This window comes from Sminthopsis crassicaudata, chromosome 5 (assembly GCF_048593235.1).
Source record: "Sminthopsis crassicaudata isolate SCR6 chromosome 5, ASM4859323v1, whole genome shotgun sequence".
Lineage (NCBI taxonomy): Eukaryota > Metazoa > Chordata > Mammalia > Dasyuromorphia > Dasyuridae > Sminthopsis > Sminthopsis crassicaudata.
In genome coordinates, this window is record NC_133621.1 from 154,389,331 (window position 1) to 154,409,867 (window position 20,537).

Genomic DNA, 20,537 nt, shown 5'->3' on the forward strand with positions numbered 1-20,537 from the left:
TTCAAAAGTCATTTTGTTCAAGTTATAAAAGGTTTTTGCTTTTTTTGTGTTTGCTTATTAAAAACAACAACAACAATAACAACTTGGATTAATTGGAAAAGTATCTAATATATTTTGAAGTTATTTTGAAGAAAGGAAAGTTCCTGAAAGGTTAGGCTGAAAAGACAATCTATTTATACTACTCTATTTCTTCAGTAACTCCTTTAAGAAAAAAAGAATCCAACAATATGTTTCATCTTTGGAGCTGAAAGTGCTTTAAAAGCTCCAACTGGTTTTAATTTCTAATATCACCATTTCACAGATGGCCAAAATAAAGTGCAAATACATAAAATGACTTGTGCCATTATGTGTCTTTTATCACATTTCTTGTCCAAGATCATCATCTGCTCTGGTTTTCCTTCTCTCAGAAAATTTCAAAGATATCTTACCTTTCCCATCACAATCTCCCCCCAAATAGTAATATTTCTATTTGGCTTTTCCATTGCTGTCCTATGTAATATTTTGAAGACTGCAAAATCTTACCACCTTGTTTTGTATATATTGTTATGATACTAGAAGAACTTTTATTTTGAAATTGAAGCTTCATGGCCTTTTATTGTAGTTATCATCATCATATCATCATCACTTTGTAAATGAGGAAAATGAAACTCAAAGGAGTAACTTGATCAAAGATCACACTACTTGATAGAAGCACTAAGATTCAAATCCAAGAATTCTGACTAACTCACTAATATTTTTTTTTTCATTTTTATACCAAGGAAAATATTTTGTAAATTAAAATATCTAGATAGAATCTTAATAGTACTATCAATTTTGTGCTTCAAGAAATAATTTTCTTCTAGAAATGTAAATTCAAAGTAGACTGATCAAATCTATCTGATCAGAATAACTGAATAGCTAGGTGGTACAATCGCTAGAACACTAAACTTGGCATAAGAAAGATCTGAGTTAAAAATCAGTTAATTCAATTGCCCTCAGGCTCAATTTCCTCATCTGTGAAATGAGGATGATAAATAATAATACTGACCTCAAAGAGTTGTGAACATTGAGATTTTTTTAAAAATACAAAGTGCTTTGTGAACTTTAAAGCATTATATAAATGATATTTTAGTAGTCCAAAGCTAAAACAAAAAAGGTATATTACTCCATCCTCATCATTTTCCTAATATTATTTATATTTACATTATTTAAAAATTAAGAGAAAAACTGCAATGTGCTGTTAGCAGGAAGACTTAGGTTAAAAGTATCTTGCCTCTGACACATTTAGATTATGTGGTTTTGGGTATTATAGTTTTTTACTGCCCCAGATAACTCTCTATATGTCTTTAAGTTAAATAATTATTGCAGAACTGCATTGGTGGCCCAAAGTCTATAGCTAGACCCCAAACATACACATTCATACAAATGTACACATATGTGCACATATAAAAACACAGAGAAATGGAAGTTGTTACAGTATCTAGATAGATCAACGTTTTTGAGTGATGGAGACCATTTTTCAATGCCTCTGACATTCATTTGATTGATCACTGAGCAGATCATTTAATTTCTGAGGTCTCCAAGCAACTCTCATAAGACTAAATTTCCAGAGAGTTACAGATTCCATTGATAGATAGAATTGTCTTTAATGATAGCATTGGACTAGAGATACAAGAAATCATTCTTCCCAATAAAACATGTGAAATTCTACAGGCTTTAATCTATGTTGTCCAGATATAGTTGGTGGCCCAATGGGTAGAGTACCAGGCCTAGAGTCAAGAAAACCTAAGTTATATCTGTTCTCAGACTCTTACTAGCTCTGTAATATTGGGAAAGTCATTATACCTCCATTTATTTAAGTTTCTTCAACTAAAAAATGGGTTCTTGTGAGTATCAAATGTAGAAAATATTTGTAAAAATACCTAGCACAAAGTAGGTATTATCAAAAACCTTATTTCTTTTTCCTTCTCTTCCCTTCCCATCGCAAGAGAACCCATATTTCTTAAATTAGCAATCTATACACTGTCAATATTGTCAGTGTTCACTCAAAACATGCTATGTAATTTCTCTAAAATATTCAGACCACAGAAAACATGCCTAGAAATCTCTCTTCTGGTGGTACCAGTTCATGTTAGTGGAAACCACTGGCTCAAAGAATAACAATGAGTACAATGTCTAAAAAGGTCTTCATAGTTCTTTCTCTCCACTGTAGAAACCACTAGAAGGATTTTTTTTTAAATCAATTATAACTTTGCTTTCTTCTCTGAATTTAATTTAAAACAACATAAAGATACATGACACTTTACCATATGAAAAATACCTTATATACATCACTTTGTTTGATTTTTTAAATTCCTCTCTAAGAGTGTTATTATCCCCATTTTTCATATAAGGAAACTAAGGCTTGGGGGCTTAAGTTACATGCCCAGGGACATAAAGTAATTAAGTCATTTAAGTAGGATTCAAACTTTGAGACTAACAGTCCAGAACCCTATTTATATTTGGTGTACTATGTAAATATGCCCCTAGTCTTATACTCTGAAAATGGTAATAGGTAGAAGGAGAAACTAAGAAGATTTACTTCCTAGGGAACCAAAAAATACAAAACAAAAAGTAGAAAGACAACTATTTGACATGTTCAATTTTCCATCAGATTACTGGGAACACAAGGGGAAATAGATAAGATTCTACTTCCATTTTTATCTTCGATAAGTCTGAAAAGACAACAAATGAAATTTCACTTTTGTCTTAAATGTTGATTTAAAAATATAGAGAGAATACCGTTTGAATATGTGTTTTTAAGAGGTGGAAAGTGAAAGAAGGAAATAGCTTATAACCATTTTGAGTTTCCTCAACTAATAATTTATAAAGTATAGATATCTGCTTCCATAGCAGAAATCTTATTCTTAACAATATAATTAATTCATCATACTATATATGTGCCATGTTAATATATAAGCTTAAAACAACTTTTAAAGTGGGCTTATGAAAAGAAATATGAGAGTTATGAAAAAAGTTGAAGGTGAAACTTTTTTTTCAGACATTTGGGAATAGTAATCAGAAATTATTTTATTTGTTCAAAATGCTCTAATATGAAGGAACTGTGAGATGGGTCTTGGCCAAGATGAGAAATTAAATGTTATGGAAATTAAGAATTCATTCAACCAAAATTCATCAACTTTCTATCTGAAAGATTTGTTAAATGACAAAGACTACATGGAGAAAGAAGATGTAATATACACTCTTAAAGGAGAGTACAATCTAATAGGTAGGAAAGAAGATGAGATTGAATCAAGTAACTGCACTGAGAACAAAAAAGAATAAACATACCAAAAAGGAATGAGCAAGGAATGGAATTTCATAGGAGGGGAGGGGGGAGAAGAAGAGGGAGGGAAGGGGGAAGGAAGGGGAGAAGGAGGGAGGGAGTGCAAGTGCAAAGCACAAGCATTTCAATGAGAGGTATAGAGCACATCCCGCATTGGCCAGTCTAGAGAAATATCCCCAGAGAGAGTAAGTCTAACCTATTCTTATTATTTGAAATTGGCAAAACACTTGACACAGCACAAAGCAGAATACTTGACTTCAGATTCACTGTTTAGGCACAATAATCCTTGATTACTCCCTCAAACACTACATATATTCTCTCTCCATGCCTGCTATGCAGTGGAAAAGTATCTGCTTCCAAAATCAGTGTTCCTTCAAATCTTGCCTATTTGTGTGACCTTTAACAAGTTATTCAACTTCCCTGAGCTCAGTTTTGCTATCTGCAAAAAAAGGAAGATAGAAGAAAGAGAACTGAATTTGGGATCATGGGACATGAGTCAGAAGCTAGTTCTATCATTTGTGTGAACATGGGCAAGTCAATTAATTTCTCTGCATCTCAGGTTATTTCTCTGTAAAATTAAGGAGGATGCTGACCAGATGACAGTTAAGGTCATTTCTGAATCTTATGATGTTTTCTAGTTTAAATTATATAATTTTATTGTCCTGAGTGAGGGGGGAATTTTCCGATATCTTCAATACATTTCCACTCCCAATATTTAGCTCATGCTTTCATATGAAAATATTTCTCAAATAATTTTTAAAGTCTTAAAATATATCATCAGTAATTTGCATCCCTAATATGAACTTTGAGATATTAAAATTATGAACTCTAAGATTCCCCTTAACATCCTGAAATTGGAAAAAGATGACCAAAGATGAAAGATGATCAGTAACTGTCAATATCAGTGGGACTATGAGAAGATAGGCTTAGGGGGACTCTTGAATTGGTTCAACTATTCTGAATATCAATCTGGAATTATGCAAAAAGGAATGACTAAAATCTCTAAATCTTCTGACCTATAAACATAGGTCAAAATAGGGGCAAATCAAGAAATCAAACAGAGACAAAGTTCCAACATATGCAAAAATATTTTGGGGAAAAAAAAAAAGTAAATAAAGTGTTATATTTCAGAGAACAGCTAAAAAAGTATAGGATATGAATATAGTGGGATGCTATTGTAGAATAAAAGGTGACAAGTATAAGAAATTCAGAGAAATAAAACAAGATTTATGTAAATTGCTACTGGAGTAAATAGAATATACATACATACACACAGTGACTTTGATATAATAAATGAGAAGAGCACGAAAAGAAAGTTGACTCTTAATAAAAGAAACAAAAATTAATTGATGGTCCTTGAGAATAAATTAAAAAAATTTTCTTCCTCATTACCAAGAGATAGGGAATGACTACTGGATATAATGCTATATAAAGTCATCAAATATAGTCACTGTAATATGTGGTTTTGCTTACTTGCTTTTAGAAAAAGTTCATTCTGAAGAGGAAGGAAACATATTTTCCCTTTCCCAGAAATTATTGTGAAGTAAGACAAAAAGCATCAATCAAATATAACTAAAAATATACAACATCAGGAAAATATTTAGGTTATGACATATTATTATATTATATTATATTATATTATATTATATTATATTATATTATATTATATTATATTATATTATATTATATTATATTATATTATATTATATTACATTACATTATATCATATCATATCATATCATATCATATCATATTATATTATATTATATTATATTATATTAGTTTTTGCAGCTCTATCCCAGATCTATTCTTAGGCCAGATGCCAGACAATATTAATTATCAAAAATAAATTTGAAAACTAAAGAAAAATATTTTTAGAATCTTTTTTCTTATTCATGCTTTAAGTGCAGAATTAAGATTACAGGATTTTTCTCCCTGCAACAAACATGAAAGAAGTGACAAATTGTAAACCATTATGAACACATTTTCAAGTTGACACCAGAAGCTATTGAGGAATCATAGTATTTCATGTATTCTAATCTCAGTACACACAGGTAAATTCAATATAAAGTCATTCGATTATATATTCCTAAATAGGAGATGACAGAAGACAAGGATCTTTTAGTAGGAAAAAATAGTTAGCTCTATGTTCACTGCCTTAAGTAAATGAATCTTCTTTTTTTCTGAAGTAAGTAGCTTAGAACTACAGAACTAAATATTCGTTTCTGTGCTTGAGGAATGTTTTATTTTAATAACTGCAAGTACCTTTAATGCAAGTACAGTGATTATATGATAGCAAATGATAAGAGTGTAAGGAAACATATCTCATCAGTTACTAAGAAAAGGAAACATGGTTGCATTTTCTTAGGTAATTTGGAAATTCATGTAAGTAGTTACAAATTTATGAAATACTAGTGAAAGGGCAGGACAAAAGAATTTTAATCTGGAGCTGCTATACCTGCTCCACATGGAGGCAACCCAATTCATTCCTAAATGAATTTATTTATTCAGTATTTTGTTCAATCAAGACATTTTCTATAATTTATGTTAGAAGATATCAATCCATATCTATGAGTTTCTGTATCCTCTTAAGAGATTAAGAATTAAGAAAGTTTTAAAAGTTTTTTTTAAAGAGATAAGAAGTTAATGATACCCCTAAGATAAATTAAAAATTCAGCCTTAATTACCCTATTTTCTATACTACCACTTCCATATGGTGTATGACAAACACGAGAACTCCTGCCTCACCTCTAAAGCTTCCACTTTTCCCTCTTCCACACTCCCACCACCAAGAACTTTTATTCTATCCTTTGCTTGTTCAGGGCAGGCAGAAATGTCTTCCCTTATTTTTGAGCTGGAACTCTGAAACCATTTTCTCCTAGAAAAAGAGTTATCAATTTCTAGGAAGTGTAAACATTACTTTGTGGCATAATTTAATAAGTAAAATAATGCTACATTCTAAATGAAGTATTTCCTAGTTCCACTCCCAATCATTGAGCATATCCCTTCCCCAACAACCTTGTATTTATTTTATATGTGTTTTCTCTATCATTAGAATGTAAGATCTTTGAAGCACTGTTTCATTTCTGTCTTTGTATCCTCAGCCCTTAGCATAATGATTAGCAAATTCAGACATTTTCCAGTCATGTCTGACTCTTCTTGACCTCATTTGAGGTTTTCTTTGCAAAGATACTAGTTTGCCATTTTCTTCTTCAGCTCATTTTATAGATGAAAAAACTATGGTAGACAGAATTAAGTAATTTCCTAGGGTCATACACCTACTAAGTGTCTCCAGGCTTACTCTCTATGTGCTATGTCATCTACCTGCCTTACTACTGCACAAAACATGCTAAATAAATCTGTATTGATTGATTGAGGATAATCACAAGGATTTCTAATTATTCATAATTTTTTCTTGCTATGGGAAGGCCAGCAAACAACTTAAAAATAAATATTTAGGAGGAAATTCATACATAAGGTAGAGGCTTCCTATATTCCAACATCTTACATTTATAGGAATTTTATAGTTTTAAACATGATTTCATATATTTAATGTTAAACATCCTACCAGACTCTCTCAGTGAAAGAAAAAAATACTGCTTGCTTTGATTACCAGTTGAGGTAACAAATGCAGGAGTATTAAGTGACTTGACCACATCTGCAAAACTTCACAGTGATGAAGCCTGAATTAGAATGTGAGATTATGCCATGTCAAAATCCAAATCAAGATTCTTCAGAATGGAGAAATCCAAATCAATTCAAGAACTTTCCCCATCACCCCTCTTTTTTTTTTTTTTTCATTTTCATTGGTATAAGAAATTGAGGAAATTTTATCAATGCATACCAGCAACTGTCCTGCAATTTATAAACTATAAGATTATCCTGTGGTATTGGGACCTTGAGACCAGGTGATCCTGCTCTGACTCTAAGTTTTTTTCCAAAAAGCTATGATGCTTCTTTGTAACAACCACAAAGTATCTACTAGGTACTAGTTACCAGAGATATATACACACACAAAAAAAAGAAACCATCCTCTTCACAAGAGTTTATACTTCACAAGGAGAGGTATTCCATAAGATGCACATATCAAATTCAATGCTCCAGAAAACTTCCAGAAAGAAGAGCACGTTAACATGAGAGATTAGACAAAGCTGACAGAAAAAAATTTTGCAGCTAGTGTTTCTGATAAAGGCCTCATTTCTAATACAAAAAGAATAGTGTAAAATTTATAATGCAAGCCATTCCCCAATTGATAAATGGTCAAAGGCTATGAAGAGCCTTTTCTATGAAGAAATTTTCAGCTGAAGAAATTAAAGACATCTATAGTCATATGAAAAGTGCTTTAAATCACTATTGATTAAAGAAATATGAATTAAAACAACTCTGTGATACTATCACATACCTCTCAAATTAGCTAAGATGACAGAAGATAATAATAAATGTTGGAGAGAATAAGTGTTGGAAAAACTGGGATACTAATGCATTGTTGGTGTTGTGAAATGATCCACCATTTTGAAAAGCAGTTTGGAACAAAGGACTATAAAACTATGTGTACCCTTTGATCTGTATTCCAAAGGAATCATAAAAGAGGGAAAAGGATCCAAACGTGCAAAAATGTTTGTAGGAGCTCATTTTGTGGTGTCAAAGTATTGAAGAATTAACAGATGCTCATCAGTTGGGGAATGGTTAAATAAGTCATGATATATAAAAGTAATGGAATATTATTGCTCTATAAAAATGAGTAACAAGCTGAAAGGCCTAGAAAGATGTATGTGAACTGATGCTGAGCAAAACAAGCAGAACCGGGAATACATTATATACAGTAAGAGCAAGATTATGCATTGATCAACCATGACAAATTTGGTTCTTCTCAGTGGTTCAGTGATCAAAGGCAATTTCAGAAGACTTTGGATAGAAAACACTATCTGCATCCACAAAGAGAACCATGTATACTGAATGTAAATCAACAAATGTTATGTTCACTTTTTTCACCTTTTCTTTTGTTCTTTTTTCTCTCACAACATGATTCATAAAGAAATGTGTAAAAAAATGAATGTGCATGTATAACCAAGAAAAATACTTTTTACATGTAACTGGGGAAAATTAAAAATAAAAAATGAGAGATCAGAAAAGGCTTCAGTAAGCATGTGGTAAGAGAGAAGAGAGGGAACTGGAGGTATGGAGAGTGACTCGTGCTGTTGCATGTAGTTTGGAGATGGAATTATAATATCAGGAAATAGTTTAACTGGAATATAGAGTGCAAGAAGGGATATAGAATAAAACAAGGCTGAAAAAATGGAGAGGAATCATTATAGAAAGGCAAGACTATAGCAATCCAGTTAAAAATTTTCACTGAAACAGATCTGCACCTTCAGAAGACTTTAACAGAGGAAGATTATATTATTTATATGATCCTGTGAAGAGATATATGAGATGTTGCAAAAGTAGACTTAACAATTAATATGGCTAGGAATGTGTGAAAGGAAAAGGGTAAAAGAATCAATGTTGATGTCAAGATTGCAAAATATGAATTCCATGTTGGAAATTATACAGTGAAAATCTCAAACGCATCAAGTCAAGATGCCTTGCAGAAATTTGAAGATTAAGAACTAGATACCAGGATTCAGATTAGGGTTGTGTATATGTTATATATTCAATAATATGTATGTATGTATGTGTGAGTATGATCTTTGAAAAAATAATCATTGAAACCATTGAAGGAATTGAGATTATTAAAAGAGAAAATACTGAGACAAAAGAAAATTCAGAAAAGGATTAAGCAGTAAATGAGACTAAGAAAGAAGAATTAAAGAGGGAACAAAGTAATGCAAAGGGATGTAAGAGAATCTAGAAGAAAAACATCAACAATGTCAAAAACTACAAAGTTCAAGGAGAATATTAACTGAAAGAGGCCACTGAAATTAGCAAGGAATTACTGATAACTTTTGCAAAAATTTCAATAAAGTAGTGAAATTAGAATTTAGATTTCAATGGGCTGAGAATTAATTATGTAAAGAAATGATACCAAGAATAATAATGGCTTTACTTTTCTTTTAATGACATCATTATCTTTCAATTAATTCAAGCTTAAAACTTGAGTCATCTTTAACTTCTCTATCTCAGTTATACATTTAGTTAGCAGACTCTTACCTTTATCCTACAATCTTTATTAAGCTTTCTAATAGTTCTTTTTACTACCAATCTTCCCCAACACTGATCTATCCTACACTTAGGTGTCATAAATATCTGCCTAATACAAATGTCTGATCATATTAACCCTAAAAAAATATCTCCACTACCTAAGAAATAAAGGTCAAACTTCATTAAAAATAAAATTAAGGGCACAATATGGCTTCAACCTATCACATGGTAAAAATAGAAATATTAAATTAGAAGTCCATAGACTTGGGTCTAGATCAGGTTATAAGATTCACTAACTATGACCTTGGTCAAGATTCTTCATTTTGCAGGGTTTCATTTCCATCATCCATAAAATAATTTCTAAAATCTCTCTAGCTCTAGTGCTATATTACTTTGCATTTCTACTAACTAAATTATTTTCTGTGAATTCAATTCAACAAAATGTTTGATGTATATTATATTTAAATTATGGAATTATATGTATAATTTATATATTATAATATGATTTGTAGTATATATTACATATAAATATATAAAATATGATGCATATTATATCTAGGTGATGCAATGGATAGAGCACCAGACCTAGAATCAAGAAGATGAGTCAAAATGTGGCCTAACATTTACTGTCTGTGTGATCTTGGGCAAATCACTTCATGCTGTTTGCCTTAGTTTCCTCATCTATAAAATGAGCTGGACAAAGAAATGACCAATCACTGCAGTATTTTTTGCCAAGAAAACCCCACACGGTGTCTTAAAGAATAAGACATGACTGAAATAACTGAACAATAACAACTACATATGTCACTGCTCAATCCTGGAGATTCAAGAATAAAAGTGAAAAACAGCCCTAACCCTAATAAAATTATATTCTAGTTTTTAAAAGTCACATCACTAATTATACACTTCTTATTCTTTGTATTCATATACCCTCCAGTCCTCAGCAAAATTTTTTATATATGCTAGCATTTAATAAAGCTATTTTTAAATTTTATATTACATTAGCCTGGATTGTATAATATTCAATAAGGTTTTTTTGTCACAAAAATATTTTTCCACACAGAGTTTTAAAAATGTGAGGGCCAAATACAATTCTTCCTTTGCAACAACAACAACAAAATTCGGTTCTGCACATATATATATTGTATCTAGGATATAATATAACATATTTGATATGTATGGGAATGCCTGCCATCAAGGGGAGAGGGTGGAGGGAAGGAGGGAAAAATTCGGAATAGAAGGGAGTATAAGGGATAATATTGTAAAAAATTACCTATGCATATGTACTGTCAAAAAATGTTATAATTATAAAAATTAATAAAAAATTTTTTAAAATGTGAGGACCAATAAATGACAATCATATTGAAAGATAGCAGAGAGTTGAGGCATACAATCTTATTTTTATGCCATTATTGTTCCAATTAACTAACAACAACTCCTAAGACAACTCATACTTTTAGAATCAGGTAGCTACCACAAGAAATTCAGAGTTTATGGTCTCTTTTTTCCCACTCTGAGCATTCTTTACAACTTTCCCGTCCATAGCACACAAAGGCATAAACCTGCCAAAGTAGGCTTAAAATTAGGTTCTTTTGTTAACTAGAAGTTATGTTACTCATTATCAAGAAATAGAAGAAACAAAATACTTGTCATTTAGAAAGCTCACATCCTTATATGACCAATGCTTTCTTTGAGAGAGTTATAAATTGATAAACATAGGAAGTGGCAAATAATATTGTTTAGCCATTTAATCAACTACATACTAATAGACAGTGGTGGGGAATCACTATTATTAGTGTCTAAATTTCTTTTTTGTGTACAATTAGACCAGTGACTTATTACAGCAGAAATTATTAGGATAAAGATGACAGTTTGGGTTGTGATTTAACCATAATCAACTTAACTTATTTAAATAAGCTATTGTTGCTCCAAAGTGGGAAATGAATAGAAATAGTCAAATGAATTGAGATATATCAACATTATCATTAACATTTCCTGTAAAGTCTAAAATATATTAATATGTATTTGATTTTCTTGCTAAGTAGGGGAAAATGTTAGTCTAATGCAAAACTAGTTTCGAATACAAACCAATTTTAAAATTTTTATGGAGGGGAACAGTGAAACATTATGAGCAATAACACCTAATTACAGAGGGTAGAGTAATAATGATTGCAAAAAGCAAGAATTAATCATTTCAAGAGCACTTAAAATGAAAAGAAAAATATCAAAACAATAGAAGACAGCTATCAATAGTTCTATCACAATCTTCTTTACAATTGAGAATAAAACTATCAGATTTAGATTCTAAAATATTCTGTGTAATAAAGTAAAAAATATGCTAAGAGAAATAACAAATACTGCTGAACCAGATCAAGTACAGACAAAGGAGGATTGTAATGGAAATAATTTTTTTAAAGATGTTGAAGGATTGATTCTCCAATATTTAAATGGAGAAAATGCACTATGTGGTCTAAGGGAGTGGGTACTGTATTACTTCACTGGGATGGGTAATTACCAGTTTACAATGTCTCTCCAGTAATGCAGGTCAGCTTCATTACCTGTCAGTTTCTGTAACTCATAGGTTTTGAGAGTAAACTGGAGACAACGGAAAGCTTAGTTGTCTTGCCCAGTATCGGAAGCTGTTTTGAACATGACCAATTTTCTAATAACTATTCTATCCAATGGTTGCTTCCCCACTTGCACTTTAAACTCATACAGCATTTTACTTCTCACTGCCTTCTAAACTGGCTTCTGACCTTATTTATCATTCAGTAGAAACTATTCTAAGACTTCCCACAAAACGTAAATACAATAGTTTTTCTTTTCAGTTCCCATTCTGCTAGATTCTTTTATAACACATTACATTGCTGAACATGCCTTTTAGATAGTCTTCTATCTGGGTTTTGGTTATACTACTCTTACCTAGTGTGCTCTCCTGTTTTCCTTTGGTTACATACTCAGACTTAAATGGTTGTTCAACTTTCAGTATTCATTGCTGCATCAACTCTCATGTCTCACTTTTTATGTATGGCTATATCCCAGGACTCTGTCCCTCTATTTTTCTCTCTATTATCTTTATTGGTGATAGGATGCATTACTGATTCAACAATGATATTAATGCAAATGACTCCTTGATCTATCCAATTTCCAGTCTTTTTTTTCTTCTGAACTTTGATCCCAGAAGACCAATTGCTAATGGGACATTTCTAACTGGTTATCCCATAGACCTCTTACATACAATAAATGCAGAACTGAGGTAATTATCTTTTTCTCAGGACTCTTCCCTTCTTTCTCATTTCCATATTTATGTCAAAAGCATCACTATCCTTCCAATCATGGAGGTTGAAAAACCTTAAAATCAGGCCTAATTTTTATTCTGCCTTGCTCCTGAGAGTGTGACTGTTATAAATGAAATTTTTCATTTCATTCCCTTCTCTCTTCTCACATAGATATTACATTAGATCAGGTTTTCATCACTTTTCACCTAGAAAATTGCAATGGTCTTCTAGCTGGTCCCCCTGCTTCCTGTCTCTGCCTCTTCTAATCAACCCTCCACATCACTGACAAGCTGATCTTCTAAAAAACAAGTCTTACCCATATCACTTTCCTTTTCAAGAAACTTTAATGGTTCTGTCTTGCTTCCACCAAAAATAAATAAATAAGACCTTCTTTTTAAACCTTGAAAGCCCCTCTCAATTTGGCATTATTCTATCTTCAAAGGATTGTTCTAGCTTAACCTACTTCATGTCCCTTATATTCTCACTAAATTGGTTTCCTTGTTATTCACCATATGTGACATTTCATCTTCTTTCTTTATCTTCTTGCACAGACTTGTCTGCTGTATGCAGTCCTCTTACCTTTATCTATAGAATCCTTACTGTCACTGAAAGCTCAAAATAGCATTTCCTTCACAAAATCTATGAAATCTTCCAATGCCTTCCCCTACATTCCTACCCCAATACCTTTCATATATATGTGTCTAAATTATAATTAATTCTTCTGTGGAGATGTTGCTCCCTCGATCGAATGTAAGGTTATGGAGGAGAAGCACTTTTATTTTTGTCTCTGTATATCTACTACCTAACATAGTGCCTGGTAAATTACTTCATACATAATAAAATGCCTCTTGAGATATCTGAAAGAGCCAAAGATCATATATTATTAGAAAAATTCAAATTAAACTGTAATTAAAAAAAAACAACAAAAAGTTAATTCAGAAGATAACCAGTAACAACTTGTCAATATACAGTTCTTCCATATCTACAAAAATCTTTATAAATACAATCTACATATGTCTATCAAGCATGTGCTTGATGAAAACAAATGTGGTCTTTTTAAAATAATCTTCTCTAGTAAATTGCAGATTTATAGTTACATAACTAAATGAATAGTTCAGAGACTAAAATCTCCCCCAGCATTTGTTGTTTCTTTAATATAAAAACCTACCTGATTTCATAAAGGAAAAAAAAATGAAACTTTAAAGGCTCTTTAAAAATGTAGCTTATGTATCTTTTGAGATTATATAGTATTTCTTGAAAGAAATAGCAAAAATTGCTTTCCTTAGTATTTCTTGGCCCATTATATCCCAAGGAAATACTAAAGAAGGGAAAGGGACCTGTATGTGCCAAAATGTTTGTGGCAGCCCTTTTTGTAGTGTCTGGAAACTGGAAAATGAATGGATGTCCATCAATTGGAGAATGGTTGGATAAATTATGGTATATGAATGTTATGGAACATTATTGTTCTGTAAGAAATGACCAACAGGAGGAATACAGAGAGGCTTGGAGAGACTTACATCAACTGATGCTGAGTGAAACGAGCAGAACTAGGAGATCATTATACACTTCAACAATGATACTGTATGAGGATGTATTCTGATGGAAGTGGATATCTTCAACATAGGGAAGAGCTAATCCAATTCCAGTTGATCAATGATGGACAGAATCAGCTACATCCAGAAAAGGAACACTGGGAAATGAGTGTAAACTGTGAGCATTATTATTATTTTTTTGTTTGTGTTTTTTCTTCCCAGATTATTTTTACCTTCAGAATACAAATCTTCCTTTGCAACAATAACAACAACAAAATTCGGTTCTGCACATATATATTGTACCTAGGATATACTATAAGATATTAAATATGTATGGGAATGCTTGCCATCTAGGGAAGAGGGTGGAGGAAAGGAAGGGAAAAATTCGGAACAGAAGGGAGTACAAGGGATAATGTTGTAAAAAAAAAAATACCTATGTATATGTACTGTCAAAAAAAGTTATAATTATAAAAATTAATAAAAAAAATTGGAAAAAAAAAAGTATTTCTTGCCCCAATTAATTAGGTGAAATAAAACACAAAACAGGGAGAGATGGTTTCAACAAAGGTGGAAGAGAGATTCCCTAAATATGGTTAAGTTCTTCAGATGCTGTTTACAAATAACATTGTGCTGACTGCAGCAAGTTCTAGGACATTACAAAAATTTCTGAATAAGATTCCCAAACACTCAAAAAAGTTTAGGCTAAGCTACCAAGAAAAAACAAATGAATGAAAAAGTACCTATTTTCTATACCATGATATTCTTGATCAATATACATGATCCAGTGAACTGGAACAGTAAGACATATATTTCTGGCAGTCACTGCAGCAAAGTACAATAACATAGGCCCAGAATAAAAGGAGAAAGAGAACAAGTTAAATTGCATTTGAGAAGTTGTGCTTCACTTTCAAAAGTGCATGCTTCTTATATTTTTTGAAACCAATATTCTTTTGGTAAAAAACTATGAGACCATGAATTTTAGTCTACCATGATTTCTAAAGAATCAAAATTTAGGGTCATCAAGAAGTCACTGCAGGGAAATGTAGTGAGCATTTTGTCCAATGGTGAAAGGAATGAATGTCCATAATATAAGGTGTGGTAAAAGTAGAGCATGACTGATGAACCACTTATTTGCTGCAATGATATTCAGGTGATATTAAGGAACTAAAATGAAGACCTCCAACATATTGGACTGACCCCCTGATCAAATATTTATTTTAAAAAAAATTGGTAAAAGCTTCCCAAAATAAGATGTGGGTGGATTGTGGATGTGTAGCATTGGGAAAATACCTATGTTAATGAAAGAGCACAAATCATTTGAAGTAAGAATTAGTCATTTGTTTTAAGAAATTTGTCACTTCTTCATCCAGAATCAAAAGTCATTTCTAACTTCTCCCTTATCCCTCATATTTAATTAATCATCAAATCCTATTGAATTTACTAACATGGTATCTCATCTCCATCCGATCTTTTATATTACCATCAGTTTCATCTTAAGATCATATGAATGATGACTAGATAAGAGTTCTGTGCTTTCTTTTACAAATGAAGATTAGAAGCAGTCACATGGCTAGTCCTAGGATTTAAACCTAGATTCCCTACCTCCAAATACTGTGTGTAGGAACTAATAGCTTTTAGTAGGTACTACTACAATGCCTTTCTAACTAGCCACCCAAATTCTAGTTGCTCTTTTCTCTAATCCATTCAATATATTACAACCTGATTAATCTTCCTTAAGCATAACTAGAATTGTATCATTACTCAGTTCAAAAAATTTTAATATAAATTAGAATGGAAATTAGGAACACGTTCAATTTATATTTTTGTGTATATATATATATGTATATATATATATATGTGTGTGTGTGTGTGTGTTTACATGTAATCTTTTCGAAAAAATACATATTTTATGAATTCTAGTCATGAATTGAGTATCAAGTTGAAGCTTTCTTTTTTCTGAGTCAAAATGATTTCTTTTATTTTCCCCTTTCCCATTTTGATTTAAGGAGAGAGGTTTCTACATGGTCAGTGTAATCACTTTTTGAAGGTAGTAGCCATTTAATAAAATGAATGCCAGTGAAATAACAAAAACTGTACTTGAAATTAGTAACATGATTGGCTAAGAGCTATTCTAAGACAAATGAACACTCAGATGGGCTAAGTGTCATGCCATTCAAAAGGTGATTCTCTGATACAAGGGATGTCAGCTACATCAGATTAACTACAGTATAGGGACAATAATTTCTAGATCTAAAAAGCTATTAGGCTAAGCCAGTGAACTTAAGAGAATCACTTAACTAAGTAAAATCTAGTCTATTTTAATTTTCATTTAATGAACTTTTGATGACATAGATCCTTACTATGGTAACTTTATAACTAATATTTATCTTTTAATAAATCCTAAAAAACACATGTGGAGATCTAGATAATGCAAAAATTGGGAGAAGTGAGAAGGAAAATAGGTATGGGAAGCAGGCAACAAGATTCCAAGAGGAAAAAATAATTATGAATTGGGTATGACAGATCTGATCTTTGGATCAGAGGAGGCAAAATAAATTGGTTAGGGCTTTACACCAAGAATAAAACATTACCAAGTTTAAAGAAAATGCAAGAAGAGCCTCTGGACCAAAGGCAATGATTTTCTAATAACTTTTAAGAGGGAACTGAGTTCACCAGAAGTTGTTGTGATCTGTAAGACTCACATCTTAAGATGTAATTATTCACAATATTATTTTTTTCAGTTATAGTAATAAATTAGCATCTTGGATCTGCCATTTGCTACCTATGTAACCTCAACAAATTCACCTGATCAGTGTCAGTTTCTTTATCAGTAAACTGAGGCCTCTTTACTAAATGATCTGTAAGAAAAATTTTCTTTCCTAAATTCTATGATTTTATAATTTAAACTACTTAAGGTCAAAAATATCTTATTTATCTTTACCTTGGGACCAATACACGGTTGGTCCAAAGTTCCAAAATATACTGAATTAATAATTATTCATAGCTAGAGAAGTTGCATCATACAAAAAAAAATTAGGTGATAGGAAATCTGGCTGTAACTGTAAATATGGCTAATACAATTTCTCTAATCCTCCTTTTTCATAGCAGTAAAAGGGGCAAAGGGGTACCATTTATCTCACCAGCTATTTTAGGGAAAGTACTGTACTTCATTAGTAATTATATTAAAACACAACAGCATAGACAATAGTAAGCTACATTATAATATATTGGTGAGATTGTAAATACCTTAAAAGAACACCTTGTGAATATACATTATTCTTATTAATTATAATTATGATCACTAATAGAAATTAGATTTGTAATTAACAATAATGGTTAGTAATATTGATTTTTATCCATTATAACCATTGTATAGAAGCCTTCTCTCTGGGAGATATTTAATCTGTGTAAGGCTTTAAATTAAAATAAAAAATTAAAATATGAATTCAGGATTATCCAGTCCACTGTCTGTCCCTCATTCAGTTTCCAAAGTGCCCTGGCTGCCAGCTATTCTCCAACCTGACTAGGCAATGCCATTGTCTTCCTTCAGGGATAGTCCATTCACTGTAAAAAATAAACTAGGTCCTGTCCAGTATCTGAATGTCATATCCCTATATTTTTCAGCTTTATGTCAATAACATCCCTTTTAAAATATAATTAGGAAACCATTGCCACTGCAACCTTCACAATTTGTTGTCACCATAGTTTGCTTCATGATTTTGCCATGTAATATTGTTTCTTTTAAGTAAAGATTTGCCACCTACTAAAACATCCTTTTGCTTTTAGATAGAGAGCTATAACACTCAGTTAGATGCATAATAGGTACAGTATTCAATAAATACTTAGTGATTGGTGATACAAAACCAACTGTCAAATTGCCTGAAATTCATGCAGTACCTCAGGAAAAAAAAAAAAAAAATTTGATATAATTGTTATCAACAATGTGGTGATCATAGTTCACATTAATGTGTCTAAAAAGTATCATATTATGACAAATGTCAGGTTAAAAAAAAAGATAGCTCAGCAGTAGAGTAAAAGAAAGAATAATGCTTATTAGACAGAATCTCTATTTGCATCCCAACTTTTCCTGTATATACAGCCTAAGGGAAGTAACAACTTTTAAGGGCCTAATTTTCCTCAAATATAAAATAGAGGAGTTTAGCTAGATATTAGCTATCTATCTAATAATATGCTTTCCATCTTTATCCTGTGTTTAATAAAGAGTGATATGACATCAAAACCATGAGATTGTTTTGAAAAATACCATTTCATGATAAAGGCAGCATTATTATTCAGGTTCACCAAGCCGAGAAAGAGAAACCACAATAAATGTACTGACCTCTGTTATATGTGGGGGGCTGAACCCACACAGGCTACAGACAATTGTTTGACACTGAGTGCAAGTATTATAATTGGCCTTTTCCGGAGTGTGGAGCAGAAGTTCCGTGGTAGTGCAAAGAGGACAAAAGGTTTTGGGGGGACCTTGGGCTGATGTCAGTGCTGCAGATGGGGAAGAAGTTGGTTGTGGTGGCAAAGGTTTTCCAGGCTCTGCTTGTTGGCTTGAGGGTTTTGTAGTCTGCTGACCCAGGAGTTTTGTTGAGCCTGGCTGTTGAAAAGGGGGTTTTGTGGGTCCTAACTGTTGGGAAGGAGGTTTTGTGGTCCCTGGCTGCTGAGTGGGGGTTTTTAAAGGCCCAGGCTGCTGGGTGGGGGTCTTTGAAGTCCCAGTCTGCTGAGTGGTCAGTTTTGTGGGAGCTGGCTGTTGAGGGGGAGGTTTTGTTGGCCCAGGCTGCTGAGTGGGAGGTTTTGTTGGCCCAGGCTGCTGAATGGGAGGTTTCATTGGCCCAGGCTGCTGAGTGGGAGGTTTTGTTGGCCCAGGTTGCTGAGTGGGAGGTTTTGTTGGCCCAGGCTGCTGAGCAGGTGGTTTTGTTGGGTCAGGCTGTTGGGCAGGTGATTTTGTAGACCCCAGTTGCTGGGAATATGCTTTAGATGGGCCTTGTGATACTGATTTAGCAAGATCTGATTTTGAATGATCTGGTTGAGTCTTGGTTGAACCTCGTTGTTGAACTGGTGGCTTTGCCTGCTCTGATCGTGAAGCTTCTTCTTCTGTAGACCCTAAAATTTGAGTTGGCTTTCCTGTCCCAACAGATTGAGGTTTAGTTTTTCCAGGTTGTTGAGGAGGTATTGGTTTGGTAGTACCAGCTGGCTGAGATGTAACTTTGGGAGGCCCTTGTGGCTTTGTAATTGGTTTAGGGGACTGCTGTTGAGATATGGGCTTTGTGATGCCTTCAGGTTTTGCCGGTTCCTTCTGAACAATTTTTTGTTTCCTAGTGGTTTCTTCCTGGGATACATCAGAATCTGATATCAAATCAAACGGGTTAAATTTATTTACAACAGAGGAGACAGCACTTAATGGGTTAGACTCTGTGAGAAAGCTAGGCATAATACTTGACTTTTGTTCTTCTTTAAAATCTGTTCTAGATTTAGATTCTCTCAGGCTAGTAGTAGAAGGGCTTCTTCCAGGAGATTTCTGATCAGTTCTCAAAGTATCTGTTGTTCTACTTTTACTGAGGGTGGGTTGCCCAGGACGCCCAGGATCTGGAGGTTTTCCAGGTTGCTTTGGATGATGACTGCTATCAAACTCTTGTTTCCTGAGACAGTAAAGAAAAGGAAATGAAAATAATGGAATTTACTAATTAATTAATCAACATACATTGATTGTTCACATACTATGTATTAGACATTTTGCTAATCACTGAGCATACAAATGCAAAGAATATGTATGTAAACATCATAAATTTGTATTTGTAAATATATATTCTCTCTCCTGAAGAAATTTATATTCTTATGGGATTCTAATCAATATAAGTAGTTCCAATATTAACTATTCTGAGTGAGTAGATAGTTCTAAAATTGGGTTGACTATATTTATGACATAGAAATAATCCAGAAAGTAAATTTAAATAGTAGATAAATTCAGATTTTATTTAAAATTTGCTTTGTAGCTGACATTTGACTTCTAATTTATTGCATATCAGTGGCTAGGTTTTTAAATACTTTGAAGTCATGCCCTTACTTTGAGATTTCCTCATCTACAAAATGAGGTCATTGGACTAGATGATCTCTAAGGACCCTTCCAGCTGTAAAATCCTAGGATTCCTATGAAATGCAGAAAAGAGGTAGTTAAATGTCTATTTAAGGCCTATAGCCAGTTCTTCATTAGCAAAGAAAAGGAGGGATAGAAATTCCCATAAATGAAATTGTAATATATTAATAAATAAATGT

General features: G+C 32.5%; 1 protein-coding gene across 5 annotated transcripts in view; it reads right to left on the minus strand.

Annotated features, from left to right (window-relative positions):
- Positions 1–20,537, minus strand: part of PCLO (piccolo presynaptic cytomatrix protein) — a 520,130-nt gene that overhangs the window by 492,392 nt on the left and 7,201 nt on the right. For all 5 annotated transcript variants that reach the window (XM_074268505.1, XM_074268506.1, XM_074268503.1 and 2 more), the window contains exon 2: positions 18,595–19,903. In XM_074268505.1, coding sequence (XP_074124606.1) covers positions 18,595–19,903 — 1,309 coding nt within the window. The remainder of the gene's footprint in view (positions 1–18,594; positions 19,904–20,537) is intronic.